General features: G+C 38.7%; 1 protein-coding gene across 4 annotated transcripts in view; it reads right to left on the bottom strand.

The window, feature by feature from the left end:
• The window catches only part of LOC150088291 (phosphatidylinositol 4-phosphate 5-kinase type-1 alpha-like), a 743,292-nt gene that overhangs the window by 173,676 nt on the left and 542,161 nt on the right, over nt 1–27,455 (bottom strand). For all 4 annotated transcript variants that reach the window (XM_090370677.1, XM_090370676.1, XM_090370679.1 and 1 more), the window contains one exon: nt 15,161–15,304. In XM_090370677.1, coding sequence (XP_090226803.1) covers nt 15,161–15,304 — 144 coding nt within the window. The remainder of the gene's footprint in view (nt 1–15,160; nt 15,305–27,455) is intronic.

Below are 27,455 nucleotides of genomic sequence, written 5' to 3'. Positions count from 1 at the left end.
AATATATTTGGACAACTTCATTATGTGGGGACTTTCCCTGAGGCCAAAGATGCTCTCATAATTATGGCTAAGGGTTTGCCTAGTTCCTTTGTTGTCTCTTTTAATATAACTGGATAGATCCCATCCACACCAGGTGCTTTTCTTATGTTTAACTTCAACAATGCAGCATGACATAATAGATCCCATCTGGTCTGGTAGCACCCTTATGGGATGTTCCAATGGAATGCAAGAGTTGTGAATATTGCAGAGATTTGTTATATGGTAGGAGGGCAGTTTGAAAGTTAATAGAATGCTGTTCTACAGATTACTGTTAACCTGCTGTTCTGCAGATTAACAATAGTTACAGGCAGAGGCAAAAGTGAATGGTGTGATGCTAGAAGTGTTTATTTATTTATTTTTTGTTTGTTTTCTTGCATCATTTGCCAGTATTAAATACTAACTATTGCCAAAAAGATGCTGCCTGGTGGGCAATGGAAATGTTTACTTCTTCCAAGAGATATGTTGTTTATTCAAAGTTTTAGCACAAGTCAGTTCATTGTGAAGTAATCCATAATATTGAAGAAATATTATATCCTCTTGCAAATTTCAGTTTACTTTAAATTGCTACAACTGTGTGCAAACTGAAGCTATGCATATTGTGCACATACATATCCTGCTTGCCCTCATGCATCTACTTATCCACAATAGAAGAAATTCTGATTGACATTCTGTTTATGATGAGTGTGGTCAAGAGTAAAATGGTTGACTGTAAGCAAAATATACCAGCCTGAACACAGTGGAGCGTTGTACCAAGGAAGTAAATGCACATGAGCAGGGTGAGTGCATGTGCATACACACCATTTGAAATCTGGCAAGCGTTACTACCTCTTGTCTGTTTGTTAATTTGAAGTTTCATTGATTAGTATTAATCTTGGTGAACATCTGTACCAAATTACAAGCTCTACATACTGCTCTACGTGGACTAACATTATTAGTGGTGTCTCTCAGGGGTCAGTGTTGGGTCCATTTTTGTTTTGTATATTTATCAATGATATTGATGAAGATATATCAAGTTTAATGTCAAAGTTTGCAGATGATACAAAGGTTGGCAGGGTTGCTAATAACAGTAATGACAGTATTCTGCTACAACATGATCTGGAAAAGTTGGGTGGATGGGCTGAGAAGTGGCAAGTGAAGTTTAAATGTACCAACTATGTGGTGTTACACTCAGGGTAGTAACACCACATAGTGGGGTAACTGTGCAGTCAGATATGAAGTTTTCTGAGCAGTGCAGACAGGCTGCCAGAGTGGGTTATGGGATCTTGTCAATGATATACAGTAATTTTGCAAGCGGGGATAAGGAGGTGATTATCCCCTTGCATAAGGCAATGGTCAGGCCACACCTTGAGTACCACATACAGGTCCTGAAGCCGCATTTTAGGAAGGATGTAGAGTTGCTAGAACAAGTACAGAGAAGGGCAACAGGACTGGTGAAGAGAACAAAGGGATGCAATTATGAAGAAAGGCTTAAGTTCTGCAAATTGCAGCTTCTGGAGACCAGGCACCTGTGAGGCAATCTGATTGAGGTGTATAAGGTCTTAAATGGATTGAGCAGGCTTAATGCTGATGGGATTCTTTCTCTTGCTCAGATTACAAACCTGAGATGGCATAGATTCAAACCGAGGAAAGACAGTTGCAGAACAGATGTGCGGAAGTTTGCCTTTACCCAGCAGGTAGTTGATTGCTGGAACAAACTTCCATGTGTTGTTGTGGAAGTTGATAGCTTAAATAAATTCAAGGCAGAACTAGACAAATATTTGGAATGAATGGATCAGTGAAATGGGAATGGGTTTTTTTTTTTTTTCTTTTTTGGCCGATGCTGTATAAGCTTGCTTTCTTGTATCGTGTGCCTCTACTAATGCTAATCTTGCCATTATCTCCTTTCAAACACACTTCTATCTATCTCCCCCTTATTTCCTTTCCAATAATTCCCCCCCCCCTCTGGGCTCTCCTTGGACACCTAGGTTACACTTGGGCTCACCCTGTCAGAGCTATTCCTCTCATAACGTGTCCTAGTCCGCCTCCCTGGGGCAATGACAGAAATGGGGGTGTTGGAGGTTCTCCACAGGCCACCAGCCTAAGTGGTCAAAAGACAATGCAATCCACACTAATACCTTACAAAACACACACCCTGGGTTTCTACAGAGTGTTGTATTCTGCAAAGTAAAAACAAGGAGTTGAGGGAAACCCCTGGTGTCACCAGACAAAAAAAAAAAAAAAACACTATGTCACTATGATTAGGATTAAACCAATAATAAGAAGATTATTATTGGTTTGATCCTGCCATGTCTGCTGCCAAATATTATTTTCTTTATGCATGGAGTATATTGAGTTTGTAGTCAGTGAATTTACTAAATGCTGTATTAATAGAGCTTATAACTTTTCTTGCAGCTTGATTACCACATTCCGACATGCCCAAATCCAGTTTGTTTTGACAACTTGGCATTTTTTTTAAAGGGTTGAGGCAGTATATTTTGACTGAAGGGCTCAAAATGCAATTTCAGAACTGTGAAACACACACACACACACACACACACACACACACACAAAACAAGCTTAACTAAATAAATACAGAAAATAATAAAGGAAAGAAAAACTGAAGAAAATCATAATTCTTCATTTTTATATTTTTCCTTTATTATTTTATTTATTACTTTTTTTAATTTTTTTTTTTTTTTTTTTTAATGTTAATAGTTAGGTGACGTGAGATGCAAATATATCACTAATACTGCCATCTACAATTCAATTTTTTTCAATGTACTCTTATTTAACTGTTATTCTGCAAAGTAAAAACGAGGAGTTTTGTCTGGTGAAACCCCTGGTGTCACCAGACAAAAAAAAAAAAAAAAAAAAACACTATGTCACTATGATTAGGATTAAACCAATAATAAGAAGATTATTATTGGTTTGATCCTGCCATGTCTGCTGCCAAATATTATTTTCTTTATGCATGGAGTATATTGAGTTTGTAGTCAGTGAATTTACTAAATGCTGTATTAATAGAGCTGTCGTTATTTGTTAATTAATAGTATCTGTCGTTTTGGTGTTAATTTGCAAGTGTTCTGATCTGTTATAGTATTATTTTTCACTGCATTAAGGGCCAGTTATAAATGGAGCATTGTAATTTTAAATTAAATAAAGAAAATAATGATATCATTGATGATGAGAATAGGAATAGAAAGAAATTTTAAACCTATGCTACCCGAAATCAGAGAATCAAGTCTGCTGCATCAGTGAGTTGATTAGTGTAACTGTTAGCTAGCAATGAACTGATTTGCTTAATGCTTGAAAGGCAGTGAGCCATCATTGTTGGCCTTGTGATGAGATAGAGCACAATGGTTGATCTATTTTATTTATTTTTGTTTCCCAATGTTGGTACACTGTTGTGGCTAATTTTTATCTCCATTATACTGATTTTTCATGCAATTGGACCTGGAGCTACTAAGGAGGAGCCACTAAATTTACTGACATTTGTGTAAATTTATATTATTTGGCATTCTTTCTAAATTATTTTTGGAGAGAATTCCTTCTGCAACACCATTTATCTTTATTTATCCCTGTCATACTATACTTATGTTGTACTGGCTTACTCTCTCTTACCATTTACTTGGCGTGCCATATGACTAGCACATTCTTTTTTTATATTCGAATTGCACACACGTGGCCAGAGTAATTATCACCTTTGTGGACAAGTGGCCCACGTTATATAAATATACAGGGTGTCTCAAAAATATTGGTATAAACATTTAGGGGAGGTAGGCAACATCTAAAGGAATGTGAATCGCATAGGAACCCATAATTGGAAACGTCACCGTAAGTCGGTACACGTTGCTGTTCATCAGTTCGCGAGATGGAAAATTTCTGGTTTACCCATTCAAGCAGTAGTCGCTGCACGAAGAGCATGCATCGATATACGAACTGTGAGCTGGCAAACATGCATCTAGTGTATGGATTAGCAGAGGGCCCACACGGTGTGCCCCCATGCGGCACAACATCGCTTCGCAATAAATATGTGGGCAGGTATGGTCGGTGACTGCTTAATCGGCCCATACCTGTTACCATCCCACATGTACTCCGCTGAATATTGGATCTTTCTTGAACAAGTTCTGCCAGAGTTACTTGATGATGTTCCAGCAAATGTGAACACAACATTTGGTTTCAACATGACGGGGCGCCTGCACATTATGGAAGGTGTGTTCGTGATCATTTGAACAGGCATTTTGGGCGTCGATGGATTGGCTGTGGTGGACCTGTTTGCCTGCCCCCCCACGCTCACCTGATTTATCGAGCCTTGATTTCTATCTGTGGGGGGGCCCTCAAATCTACCGTGTATGAATCGCCTGTGCAGACGGAAATGGATCTCGTGGCGACACTCGTCTATGCTGCTGCTACTGTCAAAGAAACTCCAGGTGTGTTCTACCGTATCTGCCAATCCATGCTGCGTCGGTGTCACGCATGCATTGCATCTCATGGTGGAACCTTAGAGCATCTGTTGTAACATCATGAAATGCATCCATCTCGTACTCCATTGTTAATATTATGTCAAATAAATGTTTGCCACTAATTACTGTCTTGTGTCATTTCTGCTTCTTGTGCCTCTGCTACTACTTTCTCGTGACGTTTCCAGTTATGGGTTCCTATGCGATTCGCATTCCTTTAGATGTTACCTACCTCCACTAAACGTTTGTACCAATATTTTTGAGACACCCTGTATATATATATATATATATATATATATATATTTGAATAACAAACAATAGTTAAAAATGAAATTAATAAAAAATATATTATAAATAATAATACAAATAAAAAGGTAAAGCAAATATCAGAAGCAGCAAAATGCATATTCCTCTACATGATGCTTGAAATATAACTAAAATGAAATAAAACCAAAAAATAATAAAATTAAAATAAAATTCATGCCAGTAGCATGGCAAAACTGTAGAGTGAAAATAGTCAAATTAAAAGTAATAATCAAAACAACAGGGAGGGAAGAGAAAAAAGGTACCAAGACTAAAAATATTGTAGCAGAAACTCTCTAAGATAATTTAGAAAATCTAAGTGGAGAGTGCCTTCCTCGATGAGTGCCAAGTCCAAATTATATGAAATATCACAATTAAAGATGTAAACTGACTATAATAAAATAAAAACAAATTAACAAAAATTGACTGACCATTATGCCCCATATCAACGGAGGTCACAAGGCCAATAATAGTCAGAGAATTACTGCATTTCAATCATTAGACAAATCGCTGCAAAGTTTGCCTTTGCAGTGATCGAAAGATCAGTCAGCCATCGATCCAGAGATCGAATGGCCAATGCAGAGGATTTGAATAATGGTGGCCCTTGTGCAAAGTGTGTTAGTTGTCTGAGAGCAATAGGGGTTTCTCCCATCTCCGCATTGTGTACTCTATTTAAGTAGCACAGAACTCTGTATAGGCCAGAGATTTAAAAAGTGTGTGGGGAGTGGAAGGATATGTAGTGTTGTATACCATTGTTCTTCTGACCATTTAGCCGTTGAGCCCCTGTTGGGACCCACTGTTACCGCACTTGTCCCCAGGGAGGCAGGTCAGGTACCCAGATTTTTGTACTTTGGCAGACCCTGCCCAGTTTCCGAAGATTTCAGTGGCAAGGGCATGTGGGAGGAAAAAAAGGGGGGGGGGGGGTAAACGCTAGAATATAAAAAGCCAAAAGAGGTTTATGTAAGCACGGCTTAAATTCAGATGTTATTAATTGGTAAATTGTGTAGGGTGTCTTGCCCTTTCCTCCTTGAATAACTCCTCATGTGTGAATATAAATGCAAAATACTCATTTAGTTCGGCAGCTATCTGAGAATATCAAGTGGACCAATCTCATCCCCTTCCTTTTAGACCTCAGGGACTCGCATCTGGTGAGTATGGGCTTGGCACACCCAGGGTCCTGAGCTGGATATCATCATTCTTCTCTTTCTTGGTGATTCCTTTCTACTCCTCTCTCTCTCTCTCTCTCTCTCTCTCTCTCTCAGGGTAACTTGGGAATTTTTTTTGGCTGGTGCAACATAAGCCTCAGGCTTCCTTGCACCAAATGGCTAATGATAATGAGTTTATATAAGTAAAGAAGTCTTCGCTTGCCTAACCTCATTTGTAACTTGATTAGAGTCTAGCTTGTATCTACCATAGGCTTCTGTGCCTTACAATTTATGTGCATCCCATGCATTTTTCTTCTGTGCCACAAGTCTTATTAGTTCACCTGACATCCATTTGGGCCTGAACCTAGAGCAGTATTTCTTAGTTGGAACAAAAAGCCTAGTAGCTTCCATGATTAATTCCTTGAATGCTTCCCATTTAGAATTTGCTGTTAGTAACATCACCAGGTGGTCCCACTGTATAGAACCTAAAAAATCTCTGAGACCACTGTAGTCGCCTTTTCGAAAGCAAAAACCCTTCCATTTACCCCTGATGGTAGTTACATCTTTAAGTAAATCCCACATCAGTACACTGTGATTGCTGCTATCTAGTGGTTCCTTTATGTGTAAATTCTTAATTCATGAATAATCACTGCTAATAATCAGATCAAGAGTGTTACCGTCTCTTGCTGCTCTCTAACATGCTGCTGTAGAAAACAATCATCGAATAAATCCACAAAAACTTTGCTAGTATGCATGTGACCAACCCACAAGTTCCAGTCTATATCTGGGAAGTTAAAATCCCCCATTATAAGACACTGATTTACTGGTCCACTCTATTTCTCTGTATAATTGTTCATTAGAGTCATTAGACCTAGAACAACTCCTACCCTCATATTTGCTTTCCCAGTGCTTATGTCACATCAAATTGACTCAATATTGCACTATCCATTTATGTCAACTGGATGCAGATCCTTAGATTTTATGTTTTTTAACTAACAGCATAATCCCTCCTCCCTTCCTATCCTGTCTATGCTTTCTGTACACATTGTACTCCCCAAATTCCAATTCTGCATCCCTTATATCTGAGAAGCACCAAGTCTGATATCTCAACAATATCTGCCTTGGATATCTTAACCAGTACTTCAAATTTATCAAATTTGTTTACTATACTCCTAGCATTGGTGTACATGCAAGTATACGTGCAATCGTTCTTACTCTAACACGGGCACCTCCATAGCTAGGTGGGAAGGAGCAGCAGTGCGTAGCACACGCTTCTTGATTAGACCGGGGTTCGAACCCATAATCACCAAATACGGAGGATGCGAAAAGATCAGGGAATGACCACCACATATTCCCGGAGCAATATGGCCTTAGTTGCTAATGCTCCTAAAAAAAAAAACCAAATAACAAATACTCGAACACAGCCCATGTATTTACTTGTTTCATGACCCCGAGCAGTTCCTGAAATCCCCAGCAGCTGGTTTTCAGGGCTGCTCCTCATTCCAATAGAAGCAGTGCAAGAATCATTTCCACCTCTGTATGTGGATACTGTTAACCTATTAGTGTGCGATTCCCCCCTCCCCCCAAGTTAAGTTTTCCAAACTACCTAACACTGCCTCGATAGCATCAGCAAATATTTTGGCACCCTTTCTACTGAAGGGTATCCCATCCCTGTAGAAGCAGTCTCTCCTGTTAACAAGCACAGACCAGGCTGAGAAAAATTCTATCCCATGAGCCCTACACAATCTCTCCCAGGCCGAATTGATTGACAAGGCTCTCATCATATACTACTTCCTATCGTGTCTGGGCAAGATTGCAGACACTTTCAAATTTAACCCTAACTCGCGACTTTTTTTCAGCATTGACCTGTACTTGCTTAGTAAATCCGCAGATCTCCTACACTTAAGGTCACTAGTACCAACGCGTACAATGATATCACCTTTGGTGTCCTTAAAAGATGATATCTTCTCTACAACATCATCAACTTTTGCCCCTGGCAGACATACCCTAGTCCTATTCCACCTATCCTTTTGGCACAATATATTTCCCGTTGACTTGACAATTGAGTCACCAACAATAACTAGCTCCCTTGGGACCAGCACATTCTGCCCTGAAGGTTGCCGCTGTGTTGCCTGGTGCATAGGAGTGTGCTCTGGCATTGAGTTGGGCAGCCGAGAACTTGATGGGCCCTCCATTTTAATTCCTTTGAGGGCATCCACCTGACTCTTCAAGCTCACATAGACACCCATCAGATCATTGAGTTGGCACCTAATTTCTTCACCTTTCCTGCACCTGGCACACACACACACACACACACACACACACAAAGACATCCTCCATGGTTATATCATTTCCTGTTCAAGAGATACATAAACGTGCTACATTTTGCATATTTTTTTAGACTGTGACGCGTTGGAGAATCGTCCCGCAAAGGTTCCCCAAAACCTCTATTAGTTGTACTAACAGAGGTTTTGGTGATGTAGATAAAGGCATCCTCAAAGATGAATGATGAATTCATCAGGTGAGTGTGGTCCAGAGATTAGGGTTAAAGTACACTGGGTAAGCATTATGCAGTGAAAAAATAAAAAAAATAGAACAGATACAGGCACTCCAAAGCAAGGCTACATCACTGACAAAATGTAAGCTTAACCAGATTATATAGCCAAATAAGAAACTATAGAGGGTGGCATGGGCACAGCATTAACAAATGAACCCAATACTGCCATGTGATACACATATATTTGAATAATGAACAATAGTTGAAAATGAAATCATTAATAAAAAAAATAATAAAAATACAAATAATAATACAAATAACAAGGTGCAGCAAAATGCATATTCCTTTACATGATGCTTGAAATATAACTAAAATGAAATAAAATTAAAAAATAATAAAACTAAAATAAAACTCATACCAGTAGCATGCTTCCAACCCCTATCCCTGGCAGGTGGAGGTAAGTTTTGGGCAATTCCCCCACCTGCAATCCAAACTTCCCACTGGTGTAGCATGGGCATGCCACACTGCCTATCAGGGGGTCATCTCTTCTATCGACCCCTTACTTTTACTTCTACTCCCCAGTCTTCAGCCTCCCCCTACCACTATTATCATTCATCTACCATATAGCCTCACACGTCTAAATTTAACAACATCAAAATTTTGCCCCACCTATTAGGCCTTTAACACGTCTCTCTAGTGTTCAACCCCAACCAGAGATTTCCCAACAGCAATCTCATTAAGCATTAACGTCAAATGCACGATTTTTTTTTTAGGTCTTAGCCACTGAAATCCCAGGAAACTAGGTGGCAGGACCTGCCAGAGCAATTTGTTATGATACTGGACACACCCGGCTAGCCTCCATGTGGTGAGGTATGGGCAACATTGGGCCCCTCTAGGGACCTGGCAGCCAATAAGCTACCAGGCACAACACATCACATCACATGGGCACAACACATCACAATGCCCTGACACGGCCCACACACTTTCAAGTCTCTGGCTTGACAGTATACTATTCTTGATACAGCGCACACACACGGCAATGGAAGAAATCCCAGGTGCCGTCTGACACGAACATACCTTATACCAGTAGCATGGCAAAACAGTAGAGTGAAAATAGTAAAATTAAATGTAATAATCAAAACAACAGGGAGGGAAGAGAAAAAAGGTATCAAGACTAAAAATATTGTAGCAGAAACTCTAAGAAAATTTAGAAAATCTAAATGGAGAATAACAACTAAATAAATAACAATAATCAATTAAATTTAGATGCCAATTACATAGAAATTTAATGGCGCCCTCCTCAACAGGTGCATTGGCGGTTGGATCTGTGGATTGGATGGCCGACTAATCTTTTGATTGATTTGCCTTAGCAGTGATTTCCTGACCATTATTGGCCTTGTGGTCCTCCATCGATATACGGCATAATGGCAAGTCTATTTTTGGTAATTTGGTTTTATTTTACTATAGTTAGTTTACATCTTTAATTGTGATATTTCGCGTAATTTGGACTTGGCACCATCGAGGAAGGCGCTGTTATATTTCTATGTAATTGATATCCAAATTTAATTGATTATTCTCTATTTAGATTTTGTAAATTATCTTAGAGTTTTTGCTACAATATTTTTAGTTTTGGTACCTTTTTTTCTCTTCTTTCCTTGTTGTTTTGATTATTATGTTTAATTTGACTATTTTTGCTCTACTTTTTTGACATGCTACTGGCATGAGTTTTATTTTAATTTTATTATTTTTTAGTTTTATTTTATTTTAGTTATATTTCAAGTATCATGTGAGGAATATGCATTTTGCAGCCTCTGATGTTTGCTTTACCTTTTTTATTTGTATTATTATTTGTATTTTAATTTATTTTTTTATTAATAATTTTGTTTTCAACTACTGTTCATTATTCAAATGTATGTATATCATATAGCAGTATTAGGCTGATTTGCTAATGCTGCAGTCGTGCCACCCTCTATAGTTTATTATTTGGCGATAAATCTGGTTAAGCTTAAATTTTGTCAGTGGTGTGGCCTTACTTTGGAGTGCCTGTATCTGTTCTATTTTTTATATTAGCATTAGCATTAGTAGAGGCATATGATGCAAGAAAGCAAGCTTATTCAGCATCAGCCAAAAAAAAAAAAAAAAAAACAACCATTACTCCCATTTCACCCCTCCGATCGTTCGAAATACCTGTCCAGCTGAGCCTTAAATTTGTTTAGGCTATCAACTTCAGCAACAAGCGATGGGAGTCTATTCCACAAACCAACTGCCCGCACATCTATCCGACATCCGTCCTTCCTCAATTTGAATTTATGCCCTCTCAGGTGATTATTCTGAGCAAGAGGAAGAATCCCATCGGCATTGAGCATGCTCAAGCCATTCAAAGCCTTATACACCTCTATCAGATCACCTCGCCGATGCCTAGTCACCAGACACTGTAATTTGCAAAACTTAAGCCTTTCTTCGTAAGAGCAACCCTTTGTTCCATTCACTAATCTTGTTGCCCTTCTCTGTACCCGTTCCAGCAGCTCTACATCCTTCTTGAAATGAGGCCTCCAGACCTGTATACAGTACTCAAGGCGTGGCCTGACCAATGCCTTATACAAGGGAATAATCACATCCCTGTCCCTGCTAGAAAAATTCCTGTATATCATTGACAAGACACCATGAGCTACTCTTGCAGCTCGTCTGCACTGCTCAGAGAACTTCATATCTGCCTGCACAATTACCCCCAGGTCCTTTTCATTCTCTACCACTGTCAGCGTAGTACCACAGAGTTGATACGTTGATCTGGGGTTACTGTTTCCCATATGTAGTACTTTACATTTGTCAATGTTAAACTTCATTTGCCACCTCTCAGCCCATCTGCTCAACCTTTCCAGATCCTGTTGCAGCAGCATAGTATCAGTAGTGTCCTTAACAACCCTGCCAACCTTGGTATCGTCTGCAAACTTGGACATTAAGCCTGATACACCATCATCAATATCATTTATAAATACAGAAAACAACAATGGACCCAACACTGAACCCTGAGGAACTCCACTAATAACATTAGTCCACGTTGAGCAGTGCCCATTGATTACCACTCTCTGTCTTCTGCCACTCAACCATCCCTTTATCCATAGCAGCAATTTGCCTCCAATGCCACACTTCTCCAATTTGTGCAGCAGTCTTCCATACGCAACAGTATCAAAAGCCTTTCTAAGATCCAAATATATAATATCAAAGTTATTCCCTGCATCCAGTTCTTTTGTGACTACATCATAGTATCCAATCAAATTGGTCAGACAAGACCTGCCCTTAACAAAACTATGCTGTGTCTGAGCTATAACTGAATTCTTGTCCAGATGATCCTGCAGTGCTTCTTTAACCAGTCCTTCCATTAATTTTCCTGGAACCGAAGTTAAACTAACAGGTCTATAATTACTTGTGTCAGCCTTTGATCCTCCTTTGTGAATTGGGGTTACATTTGCACATCTCCAGTGCATGGGTACCTCCCCTGAGTCCAAAGAAGCTCTCATAATTATGGCTAGGGGTTTGCTTACTTCCTTTGCTGCCTCCTTTAATATAACTGGATAGATCCCATCCACCCCGGGTGCCTTTTTTTTTTATGTTTATCCTCAACAATTTCTCCTCCACTTTCCTCTCAGTTATTAGAAAATAATCTAGCTCACTGCCAACGTTTACTTTACCTACGACATTCCCCTTCCTGAATAACTCCTCATGTGTGAATGTAGATGCAAAATACTCATTTAGATTGTTAGCCACCTGAGCTGGATCCTCAACTGTTGAACCATCAACATCAAGTGGACCAATCTGATTCATCCCTTTCCTTCTTGAGTTTAAATAGGTAAAGAACTCTTTTCTGTTTTTCTTTGCATCCTTTGCCAAGGATTTCTCATAATCTGCCTTTGCCTGCCTAATCTCCTTTGTGACTTGGTTACAGACCAACTTATATCTATCATAGGCTTCCATGTCACCCATTAATTTGTATGTATCCCATGCATTTTTCTTCTCTGCCATATGTCTCATTAGTTCATCTGACAACCATTTATGCCTGAACCTTGAACAATATTTCTTGGTTGGTATGTAAAGCCTGGTAGCTTCCAAGATTAGTTCCTTGAATGCTTCCCATTTTGAATTTGCTGTTGGTAACATCATCAGTTGGTCCCACTGTATAGAATTTAAATACTGTCTCAGACCATCATAGTCGCCTTTACGAAAGCAAAAACCCTTCCCTTTACCTCTGATGGTAGTTACCTCCTTGAGTAAATCCCACTTCAGCACACTGTGATCACTGCCACCCAGTGGTTCCCTTATCTGCAGATTCCTAATGCATGAAGAATCACTACTGATAATCAGATCAAGAGTATTACTCCCTCTAGTTGCCTCCCGAACATGCTGGTGTAGAAAACAATCATCCAATAAATCCACAAAAGCCTTGCTAGTGTGTGAGTGACCAACCCACAAATTCCAGTCAATATCTGGGAAATTAAAATCCCCCATTATAAGACTCTCTGATTTACTGGCCCATTCTATTTCCCTGTACAGTATCTTATTATACTCATCAGAGTCATTAGGCCTATAGCACACTCCTACTCTCAATTTTGATTTACCTATGCTTATGTCACACCAAACTGACTCGACACTGCCCTGTCCATCAATGTCGACTGGCTTCACTTCCTTGGATTTTATGTGTTTTTTAACTAATAGCATAACCCCTCCTCCCCTCCTGTCCTGTCTATCCTTTCTATACACATGGGGAGTACAATGTGTATAGAAAGGATATTTCACTGCATAAGGACCACTGTTATCAATCCTGTGCATTGGCCGTTCGATCTGTGGATTAGATGGCTGACTGATCTTTTGATCGGGTCACCTTTGCAGCGATTTGTCTAATGATTGAAATTCGGTGATTGGCTTTGTGGTCCTTTGTTAGCCTAAATAAATATTGATACATGATCAGGTATTTCATCAGGGGACTACACCTGATCGTGCATCAAGGACTGTGTTTCTAAGCTTGTCCATAACTGTGGAAGAGAAGAAATTTAAGAATAAATCAAGTGGGATCAAAAAGTGAAAGCAGTATAACTTCACACAAAGTATGGACGTGGTAGTCCCAATGCAGTGTATGTTATATAAAATAAATTAAGTATAAATAAAATTAAAAACAAGGTGTTTACAGCATAAAAAAAATTTATATCAAAAATTTATATTAAAATTTATACTGAAAAGCATAAACTTAGCCAAACAATTAGAATCTTAATTGCTCTTTTTTTTTAATGCAGATCCTTCAACTGAAAGGAGCAGAAAGTTCAAAAATGCTTAGCTCCAATACCAGTTTAACATTGATAAATACAAAATACTGCATATGGGTAGTAGTACCACACATTTGGTTCATTACTCTGGGGTTACTGCTCACTAACAGTAACCCCAGATAATGTACCAAATGTGTGGTACTACACTCAGGATAGTCAAAAATGAAAAAGACCTGGGGATAATTGTGCAGTTGATATTAAGTTATCTGAGCAATGCAGACAGGCTGCCAGAAAAGATCATGGGGTTTTTTAAATGATATTCAGGAATTTTGCTAGCATGGATAAGGAGGTGATTAACCCATTGTATAAGGCAATGGTCAGGCCACATCTTGGATAAAGGTCTGGAGGCCTCATTTTAGGAAGGATGTGGAGCTGCTAGAATGAGTACCGAGAAGGACAACGAGATTGGTGAGAGAAACAAGGCGGTACTCTTACCAAGAAAGGCTTCAGTTTGGCAAACTCAGAATTTAGAGACTAGGCACCTGAAAAGTGATCATCTGATTGATATGTTTAAAGCTTTGAATGGACTGAGCAAGCTCAATTTTGATGGAATTCTTCCTCTTCTTGAGACCACACATGAGGGTGCACAAATTGAAATTCAAATTCAAATTGAGGAAGGACAGTTGCAAAACAGATATGCAGAAGGTTTCCCATAGCTGGTGGGTGGTTGATTGCTGGAAGTTGATGGCTTAAATAAAGAAAGAACTAGAGAAACTATTGGAGAGAATGAATAGCTGAAATTGGTGAAATACTGTATAAGCTTGCTTTCTTGCATCATTTGCCACTGATATTGCTAACACCTTGGTTGTCATTTATAACAAATCACAGAATAAATCTGTCACTTGTTATAAATCTGTCTGACATGACAGATGACAGATTTATTCTGTCATCTGTCATATCAGCAAGTAGCTGTTTATGGAAAAGAGAAATCATTTTTTTAACTGTCCTGGGAATTTTCTATGTTTTCTTTGCTTTCAGCTCTTCTAAAGCTGTTCTAAATGACCAGTCAAATAGCTGTAATTTGGAAGAGCATTCACAGTAAGTTATAAAGTTTAATGAATTAGTGAAAATATGGCAAATTTTTTAGAATTCGAAATTGTAAAATGACAGATTTTACAGCTCCCTCTCTGTAATTACAAAAATAAAGTTTTTATATGATTCTTGAATGAATATCAAGTTTTTCAATTTAAAGCAGGATACAAGGGACAGCACTCATGGGTTTATTATGCTTATTTTTATGTATAATAGATAATATTCTCTTAGTGATTTTAACTTTTGTCAATTTGCAACACTGACAATGAAAACTTTAAACTTAAAACCCATTAAACTTGAAAAGGGATGCCATTCTCAGCTGGAAGTACTACAGAATTTTCAGCTGAGAATCACTATATTATATGAGAGAAACTGAAAGTAAAATATTACCTGTTTTGACTTCAAATTGTTCACATTCAGCAGCTTGATATTTTACAATCGAAACATCCCGTTTCTGCATTTCTGCTTCATTAGATAAACAAGTTTTGTGGCGTACAGAGGCTCCTTTACGCTTCGAAGGGGAGTGCTTCAAAGCTGGTCAAACAGAGAAATAGAATATTATATAAGATGTCCATGGTATAAATAAATTTAAATTTCATATGTAACTTATAACTTAATATCCCACCTCAACCACTTATTATTTTTGCAAGGGGGGGGGGGGGGTGTAACATCAGAATAACATATATTTAATTGATATCTCTATCTTGAAGATTTATCAATTAACTAGCTATTTTTGTTTTTGTAAACAATAGCAGTGGGTTTAAAAATTAATTCAGCAGCACTTGGACTGCCAACTGTAACAAAAATGTTCATGCTGCCCTAAAGATGATAGGCCTATTTTTTTTTTTTTTTTATCCAGTTTGGAGTATACCAATATTCGACCTTTTATTAATGAATTGAAATACTTTTTAATGAAAAATCTGAATATTTAAAAATGTTGTGATATTTTATATTTTGTTTTCAATGATAAAAAAGAAAAAATAAATAAATAAAAAAGAAAACATCAAAAACACAAAATATAAACTCAAAACTTATTTCTGCAGTATAACAAGAAAGTTTATTTATTTAGGCCTGACATAAATGAGTGGTTACTGCGGAAGTACAATAGCATATGAAGTTACACTCGACCATAATTCAGTTCATGTAACTACTAAATACAATAACAATTGTATTCACTATCATGATGATTAGTTACAAACTCTTCTGGCCTTTTGATAATAAATACATTTTGTACTAAATGCAGTAATAATTGTATTTACTGTCATGATTATTAACTGTAAAACCTGACATCTGCTCATGCTGGAGTACAAACAATTATTATTATTTTTGTTGTTCTTATATTATTCCTCCCTGATTTGGTGGATCCACCAAAACAGGGTGGAAATCAACCACCCTGTGCACTTGCTACCAAGTGCACAGGGTGGTTGTTACGTCTGGTGTTATTGTTGGTCGAGGAACTCTCTGACTATCCTACAAGTATTCACGACTGTAAATTTCTGGAGTTCTTTGCAGGTGTTCTTTGGGAGACCTATTGTTGCTAGACTGTTATGTAGGGTCTTTGGCACCATACCAGCAGTTGACACAGTTATCGGGATAGTTGTTACTTGTTGCATATGGCACATCTCTTTGATCTGAATTTAACACTGATATTCTAGCTGAAGATATCAATATCAAAAGAGAAATAACAAGGTTCTATAATCAAAACTAAAAAAATAATCCCTAACTCATATCCTGGTCTAAAGTTATTTCTAACAACACAAAGGTGTTGTTAGAAATACAAATCTCTTTCATCATTGAGTCTGTCTAAATGCAAATCTCTTCTTGTAATATGTATTATATTCTGTTGTGTATGCTCTATGTATTAACTTTGAAATCAAAATGTAGATATCTAATGTGGATTTCTTTTTCTTGAATAGAAAAAAAAATAATAATAATAATAAATAATTTAATAAATTAACATATAAAAAAACATTAATAAAAATAATAAATAAAATAATAATTTTAAAAATATGCTAATCTTTTATAGTTAACTATAAATTATGATCAAACAATAAAATTAAAAGACAAAGGTGTTGTTAGAAATACACATCTCTTTCATCATTCAGTCTGTCTAAATGGAAATCTCTTCTTGTAATATATTATATTCTGTTGTATATGCTGCATTATATTCCACTTATTTATTGATTGTAAATATATAATATCGGTGTAGATACACCATAGCTAACCCATAAAATTAAACTACGCATGTAATGTAAAGACATCGTTTTAGTCATATCTCATATTGCGGCTACCTTCACAATGAGATACCAGGTATTGCACTACTTAGAGTAATGCTTCTCTAGTAGAGAAGACTACTGTTACTTATTCTCAGTGGGACAGCCACACAGACTGCACCGTTTCAAAGCTTGTTGGCCTTTCATCAGTGGGTGGGCAGGTATCCTGGTAATGCAAACATGCCATCACAGTTCCAAAGTTAATTCCACAATATGAGAGATGCCAAATGCCTTGTGCATTTAATCTTTAAATGCTATTACACTACATACGTAATTTAATTTTATGCGTTAACTATGGTGTACTTATACCAATATTATATAGTTAATTTAAACCCATATGGAATTACGCCAAGTGCATTTAGTCTTTAAATATTGATTGTAAATGTATCTGTACTATTATTGTTATTTTCCTCCTCTGTAAGTCTTAGGCTGTTTTGGAGTAATAAAAAAAAAAAAAAAAAAACTCCTGTCTTAGGTTTGTGTACCTTCTGATCTTTTCCTCGTGATTTTTCTAGAGTTTGCTACTGTTCGGTACAGCTATGCCAATCAAACAGGTAGCCTTTTCCTGACTGTCGACAAGGGTTAAATCCGATTTGTTGTGCTGGATATTAGCATTAGCAGAGGCATATGATGCAAGAAAGCAAGCTTATGCAGCATCAGCCAAAAAAAAAACCTTCCACTTCACCCCTCCGTTCGTTCAAAATACCTGTCCAGCTGAGCCTTAAATTTATTTAGGCTATCAACTTCCACAACAAGGGATGGAAGTCTGTTCCACCAACCAACTACCCGCTGGCTAAAGGCAAATTTCCGCACATCTATCCTACATCTGTCTTTCTTCAATTTGAATATATGCCCTCTCAGGTGATTATTCTGAGCAAGAGGCAGTATCCCATCAGCATTGAGCATCTCAAACCATTCAACACCTCTATCAGATCACCTCGCCGGTGCCTAGTCTCCAGACACTGTAATTTGCAAAATTTAAGCCTTTCTTCGTAAGAGCAACCCTTCGTTCCGTTCACTAACCTTGTTGCCCTTCTCTGTACTCATTCCAGCAGCTCTACATCCTTCTTGAAATGAGGCCTCCAGACCTGTATACAGTACTCAAGGTGTGGCCTGACCATTGCCTTATACAAGGGAATAATCACCTCCCTATCCCTGCTAGAAAAATTCCTGTTTATCATTGATAAGACACCATGAGCTACTCTTGCAGCCCATCTGCACTGCTCAGAGAACTTCATATCTACCTGCACAATTACCTCCAGTCCTTTTCATTCTCTACCACTGTCAGTGTAGTAGCACAGAGTTGATACGTTGCTCTGGGGTTGCTGTTTCCCATATGTAGTACATTTGTCAATGTTAAACTTCATTTGCCAGCTCTCAGCCCATCTGCTCAACCTTTCCAGATCCTGTTGCAGCAGCATAGTATCAGTAGTGTCCTTAACACCCTGCCAACCTTGGTATCGTCTGCAAACTTGGACATTAAGCCTGATACACCATCATCAATATCATTTATAAATACAGAAAACAACAATGGACCCAACACTGAACCCTGAGGAACTCCACTAATAACATTAGTCCACGTTGAGCAGTGTCCATTGATTACCACTCTCTGTCTTCTGCCACTCAACCATCCCTTTATCCATAGCAGCAATTTGCCTCCAATGCCACACTTCTCCAATTTGTGCAGCAGTCTTCCATGCGCAACAGTATCAAAAGCCTTTCTAAGATCCAAATATATAATATCAAAGTTATTCCCTGCATCCAGTTCTTTTGTGACTACACCATAGTATCCAATCAAATTGGTCTTGCAAGACCTTCCCTTAACAAAACCATGCTGTGTCTGAGCTATAACTGAATTCTTGTCAAGATGATCCCTGCAGTGCCTCTTTAACCAGTGCTTCCATTAATTTTTCTGGAACAGAAGTTAAACTCACAGGTCTATAATTACTTGTGTCAGCCTTTGATCCTCCTTTGAGAATTGGGGTTACATTTGCACATCTCCAGTCTGTGGGTACCTCCCCCGAGTCCAAAGAAGCTCTCATAATTATGGCTAACGGTTTGCTTACTTCCTTTGCTGCCTCCTTTAATACAGCTGGATAGATACCATCCACCCCAGGTGCCTTTCTTGTATTTATCTTCAACAATTTCTCCTCCACTTTACTCTCAATTATTACAAGATCATCTAGCTCACTGCCAGTGTTTACTTCATCTATGGCATTCCTCTACCTGAATAACTCCTCATGTGTGAATGTAGATGCAAAATATATCTTGTGGGTGGGGTCTCTAGTACTGCCTTTGGTTCATATTCATGTGTGTGTGGGTGGGTGGGTGGGTGCTTAATGGCACACAAGCTGCTGTGGCTATAGTGTACCAATTCATAGGAATGTTAAAAAATAATTAATATGAAGCCAGTTCAATTTCATTTCAGCTCAGAAACTAATCATAGTTGTTCATACATTCCTATTCTCAGTTCTCGGAGATTAGCCAGAGAATGAAATATTGCAATCTGATTTTGTTCATAATGTGAACAGTCAATCAAAATATGCTTGACTGTTAGATGTTCAGAGCAGTGTGGACACTGAGGAGGATCAATGCCTGTGAATAAATGGAAGTGAATCAGATGAGTATGCCCTATTCTAATCCGTGCAAGTACCACTTCTTCTCGCCAAACTGTCTCAATGCTTGAGTGCAAAAATTTTGGGTCCTGTTTCAACTGGAAAAGTTTATTATTTGTTTGGTTATACCATAGCTCTGTACACTGTGCAGGGTATGCTGTTTGAATTATGATATTATAATCAGAGGCTGGAATAAAGACAGAGGTTGATGGATTTTTAGCAGAAATATCAGCCAGTTCATTTCCTTTAATGCCTGAATGCGCTGGAATCCAGCAAAACTTGGTAGTTGCTGAAGGTCTTCAATTTTCAACAGCAAATTCCTGATTTGATTTAAAACAGGGTGATCCTTATGAGAGGGATTGTGCATTGCTCTAACTCAGCTGAGAGAGTTGGTATAAATTAAATATTTTGCAGATGGGTGAAGAGTCAAAATTTCTAGAGATAAAAATGTATTACAAATAGTTCAGCTGAAAAGTTGCTATACTCAGGTGGAAGAGAAGTTGATATTAGCATTAGTAGAGGCATACAATGCAAGAAAGCATGCTTATGCAGCATCAGCCAAAAAAAAAAAAAACACTCCAGTTTCACCCCTCCGTTCATTCTAAATACCTGTCCAGCTCAGCCTTAAATTTATTTAGGCTATCAACATCCACAACAAAAGAACTTTTGCACATCTATCCTACAACTGTCTTTCCTCAATTTGAATTTATGCCCTCTCAGGTGATTATTCTGAGCAAGAGGAAGAATCCCATCAGCATTGAGCATGCTCAAACCATTCAAGGCTTTATACATGATAGCAGAGGAAAACACCACTGCTGTTCCAACAATTAAATGAGATTTGGAACCATCCATATATATTGGTAAGAAGTTGAAATAGTTTTGAACATGGCTAGCAAGGAGTTGTCGCACATTCCGAGTCGGTAGACGATTCTTTTGCCATTGGAGAAAATAAGTATCACAGGTTGGTTGAGGAAAGGGAGTCCATGGTGGGTGAGTGAAAATAATCCTTTATCTGCTGCCTATTGCAGAGAGGAACATTCCAATTTTGTGATATTTCAAGGGGCCGTAGGCCTGCTGGTCATACTTTACTTGGTTTATTTCTATAGAGACTGCAAAATGGTAGATTAAAGAGGTATGGCTGAATGGGGTGCACAGAACAATTTTGTATTTTGGCTGCATATTTTAGTAGTAACATTTTTCTGCAGAGGTACAGAGGGGGCTCATGGGCATCAATATATAGACTATAGGTTGGTTGTTGTTATTTGGTTTTTAGGAGCATTAGCAACTAAGGTCATATTGCTCCGGTCTATAGGTTGGAGATGTCCTATAAGCACCAAGAGCAACCCACAGCGCATTGTGTTGTACAGGATCGGGCCAGCATAATACACTCTTTCAGGTAGAATCATAAACTGGGGCAGCATAATCCAAACGGGATCTAATCAGTGCTCTATACAAGAGCAACAAAGTTGTACAACCTGCTCCCCAAGACAGGGCAAATAAAGAACGTTAGCATGTTCAGCTTTTTCAGACAGGTAGTATGTATTAATTTAATGTGTGCAAAGAAGTTTAACTTGCTGTCAAGGATCAATCCCAAGAATCTGATATTTTTGGCAATTGGAATGGTGGAGTTTGATATCCGAAGTACAGGGTCTATATGCAGTTTACGTTGATTGAAAAAGTGGATCGCAACTGTTTTCTGAAGGGAAAGACGATATCCATTGAGCTCAGCCCACTTTTGTACTTTACTGAGGGACATCTGCAATTGCCGCTCAACAGATCTCATGTTCTGAGAATGGCAAGAAATAGAAAGGTCATCAGCATAATGATATGCCCACACAGTATTTGGGAGTTCTTTTGTAATGGAATCAATTCTAAGGGCAAATAAGGTTGCACTCAATGCTGACACCTGTGGTACTCCTTCTTCCTGCAAGAATGTAGAGGAAAAGGAGTTTTGGTATCGAACCTGGAAAGAGTGGCTCTGGAGAAAGTTTCTAATAAATATAGGCAGGTTGCCTCATAAACTAAGATCAAGAAGGTCACTGAGAATGCCATACTACCAGGTAATATCCAATTTGCCTTCTCTAATATCCAAAATGCCTTCTCTATATCTGTGGAGACCATAACAAGGTGTCCATTTTTCACAAAGGCATTGCAAATTTCAGATTCAGCTTTGATCATCAGATCTAAGGAGGACCTGTTTTTGCAAAAAGCCATGTTGACAATTACTCAGTAGATGTTGAGTTTCAATGATTCAAACGAGTCAACTGTGGATCATTATTTCATGAATTTTACCAAGGCAACTTGACAGAGAGATTGGCCTGTAAATATTAGGACTGGAGAGATCTTTTCCAGGTTTCAAAAAGGCCAAACCTATGGCATGGTGCCAAGAGGTTGGATAAATATTTTCCAGTAAGATCCGGTTAAAGAAGACTAGCAGCAGTTGTAAGTTTTTGTCATCGAGATGCTGCAGCATGACATAATATATGCCATCTGGCCCAGCGGAACTGTTTTGTGTTGTTCGGACGGCCTGCAAAAGTTCATAATATTGAAGAGGCTGATTATACGGAAGTGATAGTGAGGTTCGAAAGTTGATGGGTCTCTGTTCATTGACGATCTTAATTTTCTGGAAATTCGGAGTGTAGTTTGATGCAGGCATTTGCTATATCTAGAGGAGCAGAGAGTTTTTGCCCATTGCAGGAAAGAATTGGGGAAGGGATGATTGGAAACTTCCAGGAAAGCTGCCTAATTCTTCCATATTAATCTGGAGTCAGTATTCCTATTGACAGTAGATGTGAACCGAGTCCAAGAATCTTTCTTGGCTTGCCTTTTAGCATTTTTTAGCATTAGCATTAGTAGAGGCACATGATGCAAGAAAGCAAGCTTATACAGGATCAGCTAAAAAAAAAAAAAAAAAAAAAACTCTTCCCATTTCACTGATCCATTCATTCCAAATGTTTGTCTAGTTCTGCCTTGAATTTATTTAAGCTATCAACTTCCACAACTGGAACAAACTTCCAGATGGAAGTTTGTTCCAGCAATCAATATTTAATAGATCATTTTTAACCACTGACAGATAACACAATTATAAGATAAGAGGTTGTTCATTATGCAATGAACAACCAGTTCTGTACAATCTGGGATTTGGTTGTAGAAAATTCCAGTTTGATTTTGTAGGAAACAATTTTTTTTTTTGAAAACAGACTGGCAAAGAGCTATATCAAATGACATTTGATTATTCCTTTAGATGAAATGAATGTCATATCAGTACACAAGAGGTCATTTTACATTAGCATTAGCATTAGTAGAGGCATTTGATGCAGGAAAGCAAGCATATGCAGCATCAGCCAAAAAAAAAAAAAAAAAAAACCCACTTCCACTTCACCCCTCTGTTCGTTATAAATACCCGTTATAAAATACCTGTCCAGCTGAGCCTTAAACTTATTTAGGCTATCAACCTCCACTACAAGGGATGGAAGTCTGTTCCACCAACCAACCACCCGCTGGCTAAAGGCAAATTTCCGCACGTCTATCCTACATCTGTCTTTCCTCAATTTGAATTTATGCCCTCTCAGGTGATTATTCTGAGCTAGAGGAAGAATCCCATCAGCAATGAGCATGCTTAAACCATTCAAGGCTTTATACACCTCTATCAGATCACCTCGCTGGTGCCTAGTCTCCAGACACTGTAATTTTCAAAACTTAAGCCTTTCTTCGTAAGAGCACCCCTTTGTTCCATTCACTAATCTTGTTGCCCTTCTCTGTACTCGTTCCAGCAGCTCTACATCCTTCTTGAAATGAGGCCTCCAGACCTGTATACAGTACTCTAGGTGTGGCCCGACCATTGCCTTATACAAGGGAATAATCACCTCCTTATCCCTGCTGGAAAAATTCCTGTATATCATTCACAATACTCCATGAGCTACTCTTGCAGCCCATCTGCACTGCTCAGAGAACTTCATATCTGCCTGCACAACCACCCCCAAGTCCCTTTCATTCTCTACCACTGTCAGTGTAGTACCACAGAGTTGATATGTTGCTCTGGGGTTGCTGTTTCCCATGTGTAGTACTTTACATTTGTCAATGTTAAACTTCATTTGCCACCTCTCAGCCCATCTGCTCAACCTTTCCAGATCCTGTTGCAGCAGCATAGTGTCAGTAGTGTCCTTGACAACCCTGCCAACCTTTGTATCGTCTGCAAACTTGGACATTAAGCTTGATATACCATCATCAATATCATTTATAAATACAGAAAACAATAATGGACCCAACACTGAGCCCTGAGGGACTCCACTAATAACATTAGTCCACGATGAGCAGTGCCCATTGATTACCACTCTCTGTCTTCTCCCCCTCAACCACCCCTTTATCCATAGCAGCAACTTGCCTCCAATGTCACACTGCTCCAATTTGTGTAGTAGTCTTCCATGTGCAACAGTATCAAAAGCCTTTCTAAGATCCAAGTATATAATATCAAAGCTATTCCCTGCATCCAGTTCTTTTGCGACTGCATCATAATATCCAATCAAATTGGTCAGGCAAGAATTCCCCTTCACAAAACCATGCTGTGTCCGAGCTATAACTGAAGTCTTGTCTAAATGATCCTGCAGTGCTTCTTTAACCAGTGCCTCCATTAATTTTCCTGGAAGAGAAGTTAAGCTCACAGATCTATAATTACTTGTGTCAGCCTTTGATCCTCCTTTGTGAACTGGGGTCACATTTGCACATTTCCAGTCTATGGGTACCTCCCCTGAGTCCAAGGAAGCCCTCATAATTATGGCTAAGGGTCTGCTTACTTCCTTTGCTGCCTCCTTTAATATAACTGGATAGATCCCATCCACCTCAGGTGCCTTTCTTGTGTTTATCTTCAACAGTTTCTCCTCCACTTTACTCCCAGTTATTTCAAGATTCTGTAGCTTACTGCTAGAGTTGAATACACCTCTGGCATTCCCCTCGCTGAATAACTCCTCATGTGTGAATGTCAATGCAAAATATTCATTTAGTTTGTTAGCTACCTGAGCAGGGTCATCAACAGTTGACTCATCAATATCAAGTGGACCAATCTGATTCATCCCCTTCCTTCTAGAGTTTACATAAGTAAAGAACTCTAAGCTGTTTTTCTTTGCATCCCTTGCCAAGGATTTCTCGTAATCTGCCTTCGCCTGCCTAACCTCCTTTGTAACTTGGTTGCATATCAAGTTGTATCTCTCATAGGCTTCTGTGTCATGTGTTAATTTGTAAGTATCCCATGCATTTTTCTTCTCTGCCATATGCCTCATTAGTTCATCTGACATCCATTTTGGCCTAAACCTTGAACAATATTTCTTAGTTGGTATGTAAGGCCTAGTAGCTTCCAAGATTAATTCTTTGAATGCTTCCCATTTTGAATTTGCTGTTGGTAACATCATCAGTTGGTCCCACTGTATAGAATTTAAATACTGTCTCAGTCCATCGTAGTCGCCTTTACGGAAGCAATATCCCTTCCATTTACCCCTAATGGTAGTTACCTCTTTGAGTAAATCCCACTTCAGCACACTGTGATCGCTGCCACCTAGTGGTTCATTTATCTGCAGATTCTTAATGCATGAAGAATCACTGCTGATAATCAAATCAAGAGTATTACTCCCTCTAGTTGCCTCCCGAACATGCTGATGTAGAAAACAATCATCCAATAAATCCACAAAAGCCCTGCTAGTGTGTGAGTGACCAGCCCCCAAATTCCAGTCAATATCTGGGAAATTAAAATCTCCCATTATAAGACTCTCTGATTTACTGGCCCACTCTATTTCCCTGTACAGTTTCTTATTATACTCATCAGAGTCATTAGGCCTATAGCACACTCCTACTCTCAATTTTGATCTCCCAATGCTTATGTCACACCAAACTGACTCAACACTGCACTGTCCAGCGATGTCGACTGGCCACTTCCTTGGTTTTTATGTGTTTCTTAACTAATAGCATAAGCCCTCCCCCCTTCCTATCCTGTCTATCCTTTCTGTAGACGTTGTACTCCCCAAATTGCATTTCTGCATCCCTTATATCTGTGTGACACCACGCCTCTGATATCCCAACAATATCTGCCTTTGATGTTTTGAGCAATACCTCAAATTCATCAAATTTATTTACTAAACTCCTAGCACTGGTGTACACGCAAGTATACCTGCACCTGTTTCTATTCTTAGCTACCCTAACACAACCCATGTGTTTACTTGTACCGCAATGGCTCCCAGCAGTCTCTGAAATATCATGCATTTTGTTTTTCAAGCTTCTGCTCATTCTAATAGAAGCAGTGCAAGAATCTCTTTCACCTCTGCCAGTGGCTACTGTCAATCTATTGGTCTTTGTCTCCCCCCGTGCTAGCAGTTTTCCGACCCACCTAACACTGCCTCGATAGCATCAGCAAATATTCTTGCACCCTTTCTATTTAAGTGTATCCCATCCCTGTAGAAGCAATCTCTCCTGTTAACAAGTACAGTCCAGGCTGAAAAAAATTCTACCCCTTGAGCCTTGCACAATCTTTCCAGGGCAAGAATATGAACAAAATTTCTTGGTAGATACATGCACAGTTATTTTGTGGGATATGACATCACCAGATAATCAAAGAGTACAATTAATCAAGACCTGATTAATAAGATTTTGTTAGAAGTTACAGTTTATTTGTTTTTTGGCTTATAATACACTCTGCATGATTTTCAATGTTTACAAACTAATAGCTGTTTTTTTAATTCTGATTTCAGAAATGTTTTTTTCCTATTATGTACTGTTTATCTCAACTCACTTAAGTTGATGTCATGAGTTGTATTATTGAATGTAGTAGTAGCGGCATTTGATGCAAGAAAGCAAGTGTATGAGCTTATGCAGCATCAGCCAAAAAAAAACAAAAAAAAAAAACACACCATTCCCTCCAAATGACTGTCCAGTTCCTCCTTAAATTTATTCAACCTATCAACTTCCACAACAACAGATGGAAGTTTGTTAGAGGAATTAACCACCCACTGGCTAAAGGCAAATTTCCGCACATCTATTCTACATCTGTCTTTTCTTAATTTGAATTTATGCCCCCTTAGGTTCGTAATCTGAACAAGTGGAAGGATCCCATCAGAATTCGGCGTGCTCAACCCATTCAAGGCCTTATATATCTCAATCAGATCACCGCGCAGGTGCCTAGTCTCCAGCCACTGCAATTTGCAGAATTTAAGCCTCTCTTGGTAAGATGATCCCTTCATTCCTCTCACCAATCTTGTTGCCCTTCTCTGTACACGCTCAAGTAAATCGACATCCTTCCTAAAATGAGGCCTCCAGACCTGTACACAGTACTCAAGGTGTGGCCTGACCATTGCCTTATACAGAGGGACAATCACCTCCTTCTCCCTGTTAGCAAAATTCCTATATATCATTGACAATACCCCATGACCTGCCCTGGCAGCCTGTCTGCATTGCTCAGAAAACTTCATATCTGACTGTACAATTACTCCCAGGTCTTTTTGATTTTCTACCACCTTAAGTGTAGTACCACACAGTTGGTACGTTTCTCTGGGGTTACTTCTACCCATATGCAGTACTTTGCATTTGTCAAGGTTAAACTTCAGTTGCCACTTCTTAGCCCATCTGCCCAAATTATCTAGATCCTGTTGCAGTAGCACACTGCCATTATTGTCATTAACAACCCTGCCAACCTTTGTATCATCTGCAAACTTCAACATTAAGCCTGATATGCTTTCATCAATATCATTGATAAATATATAAAACAACAGTTTTGTATATTTACAAAACTGTTGTAACCAACACCGAACCCTGTGG

This window comes from Mastigoproctus giganteus, chromosome 3 (genome assembly GCF_048544385.1).
Source record: "Mastigoproctus giganteus isolate SK-2022 chromosome 3, ASM4854438v1, whole genome shotgun sequence".
Classification (NCBI taxonomy): Eukaryota; Metazoa; Arthropoda; class Arachnida; order Uropygi; family Thelyphonidae; genus Mastigoproctus; species Mastigoproctus giganteus.
The sequence above is the reverse complement of the archived record's forward strand: the minus strand, read 5'-3'. Positions and strand labels throughout refer to the sequence as shown.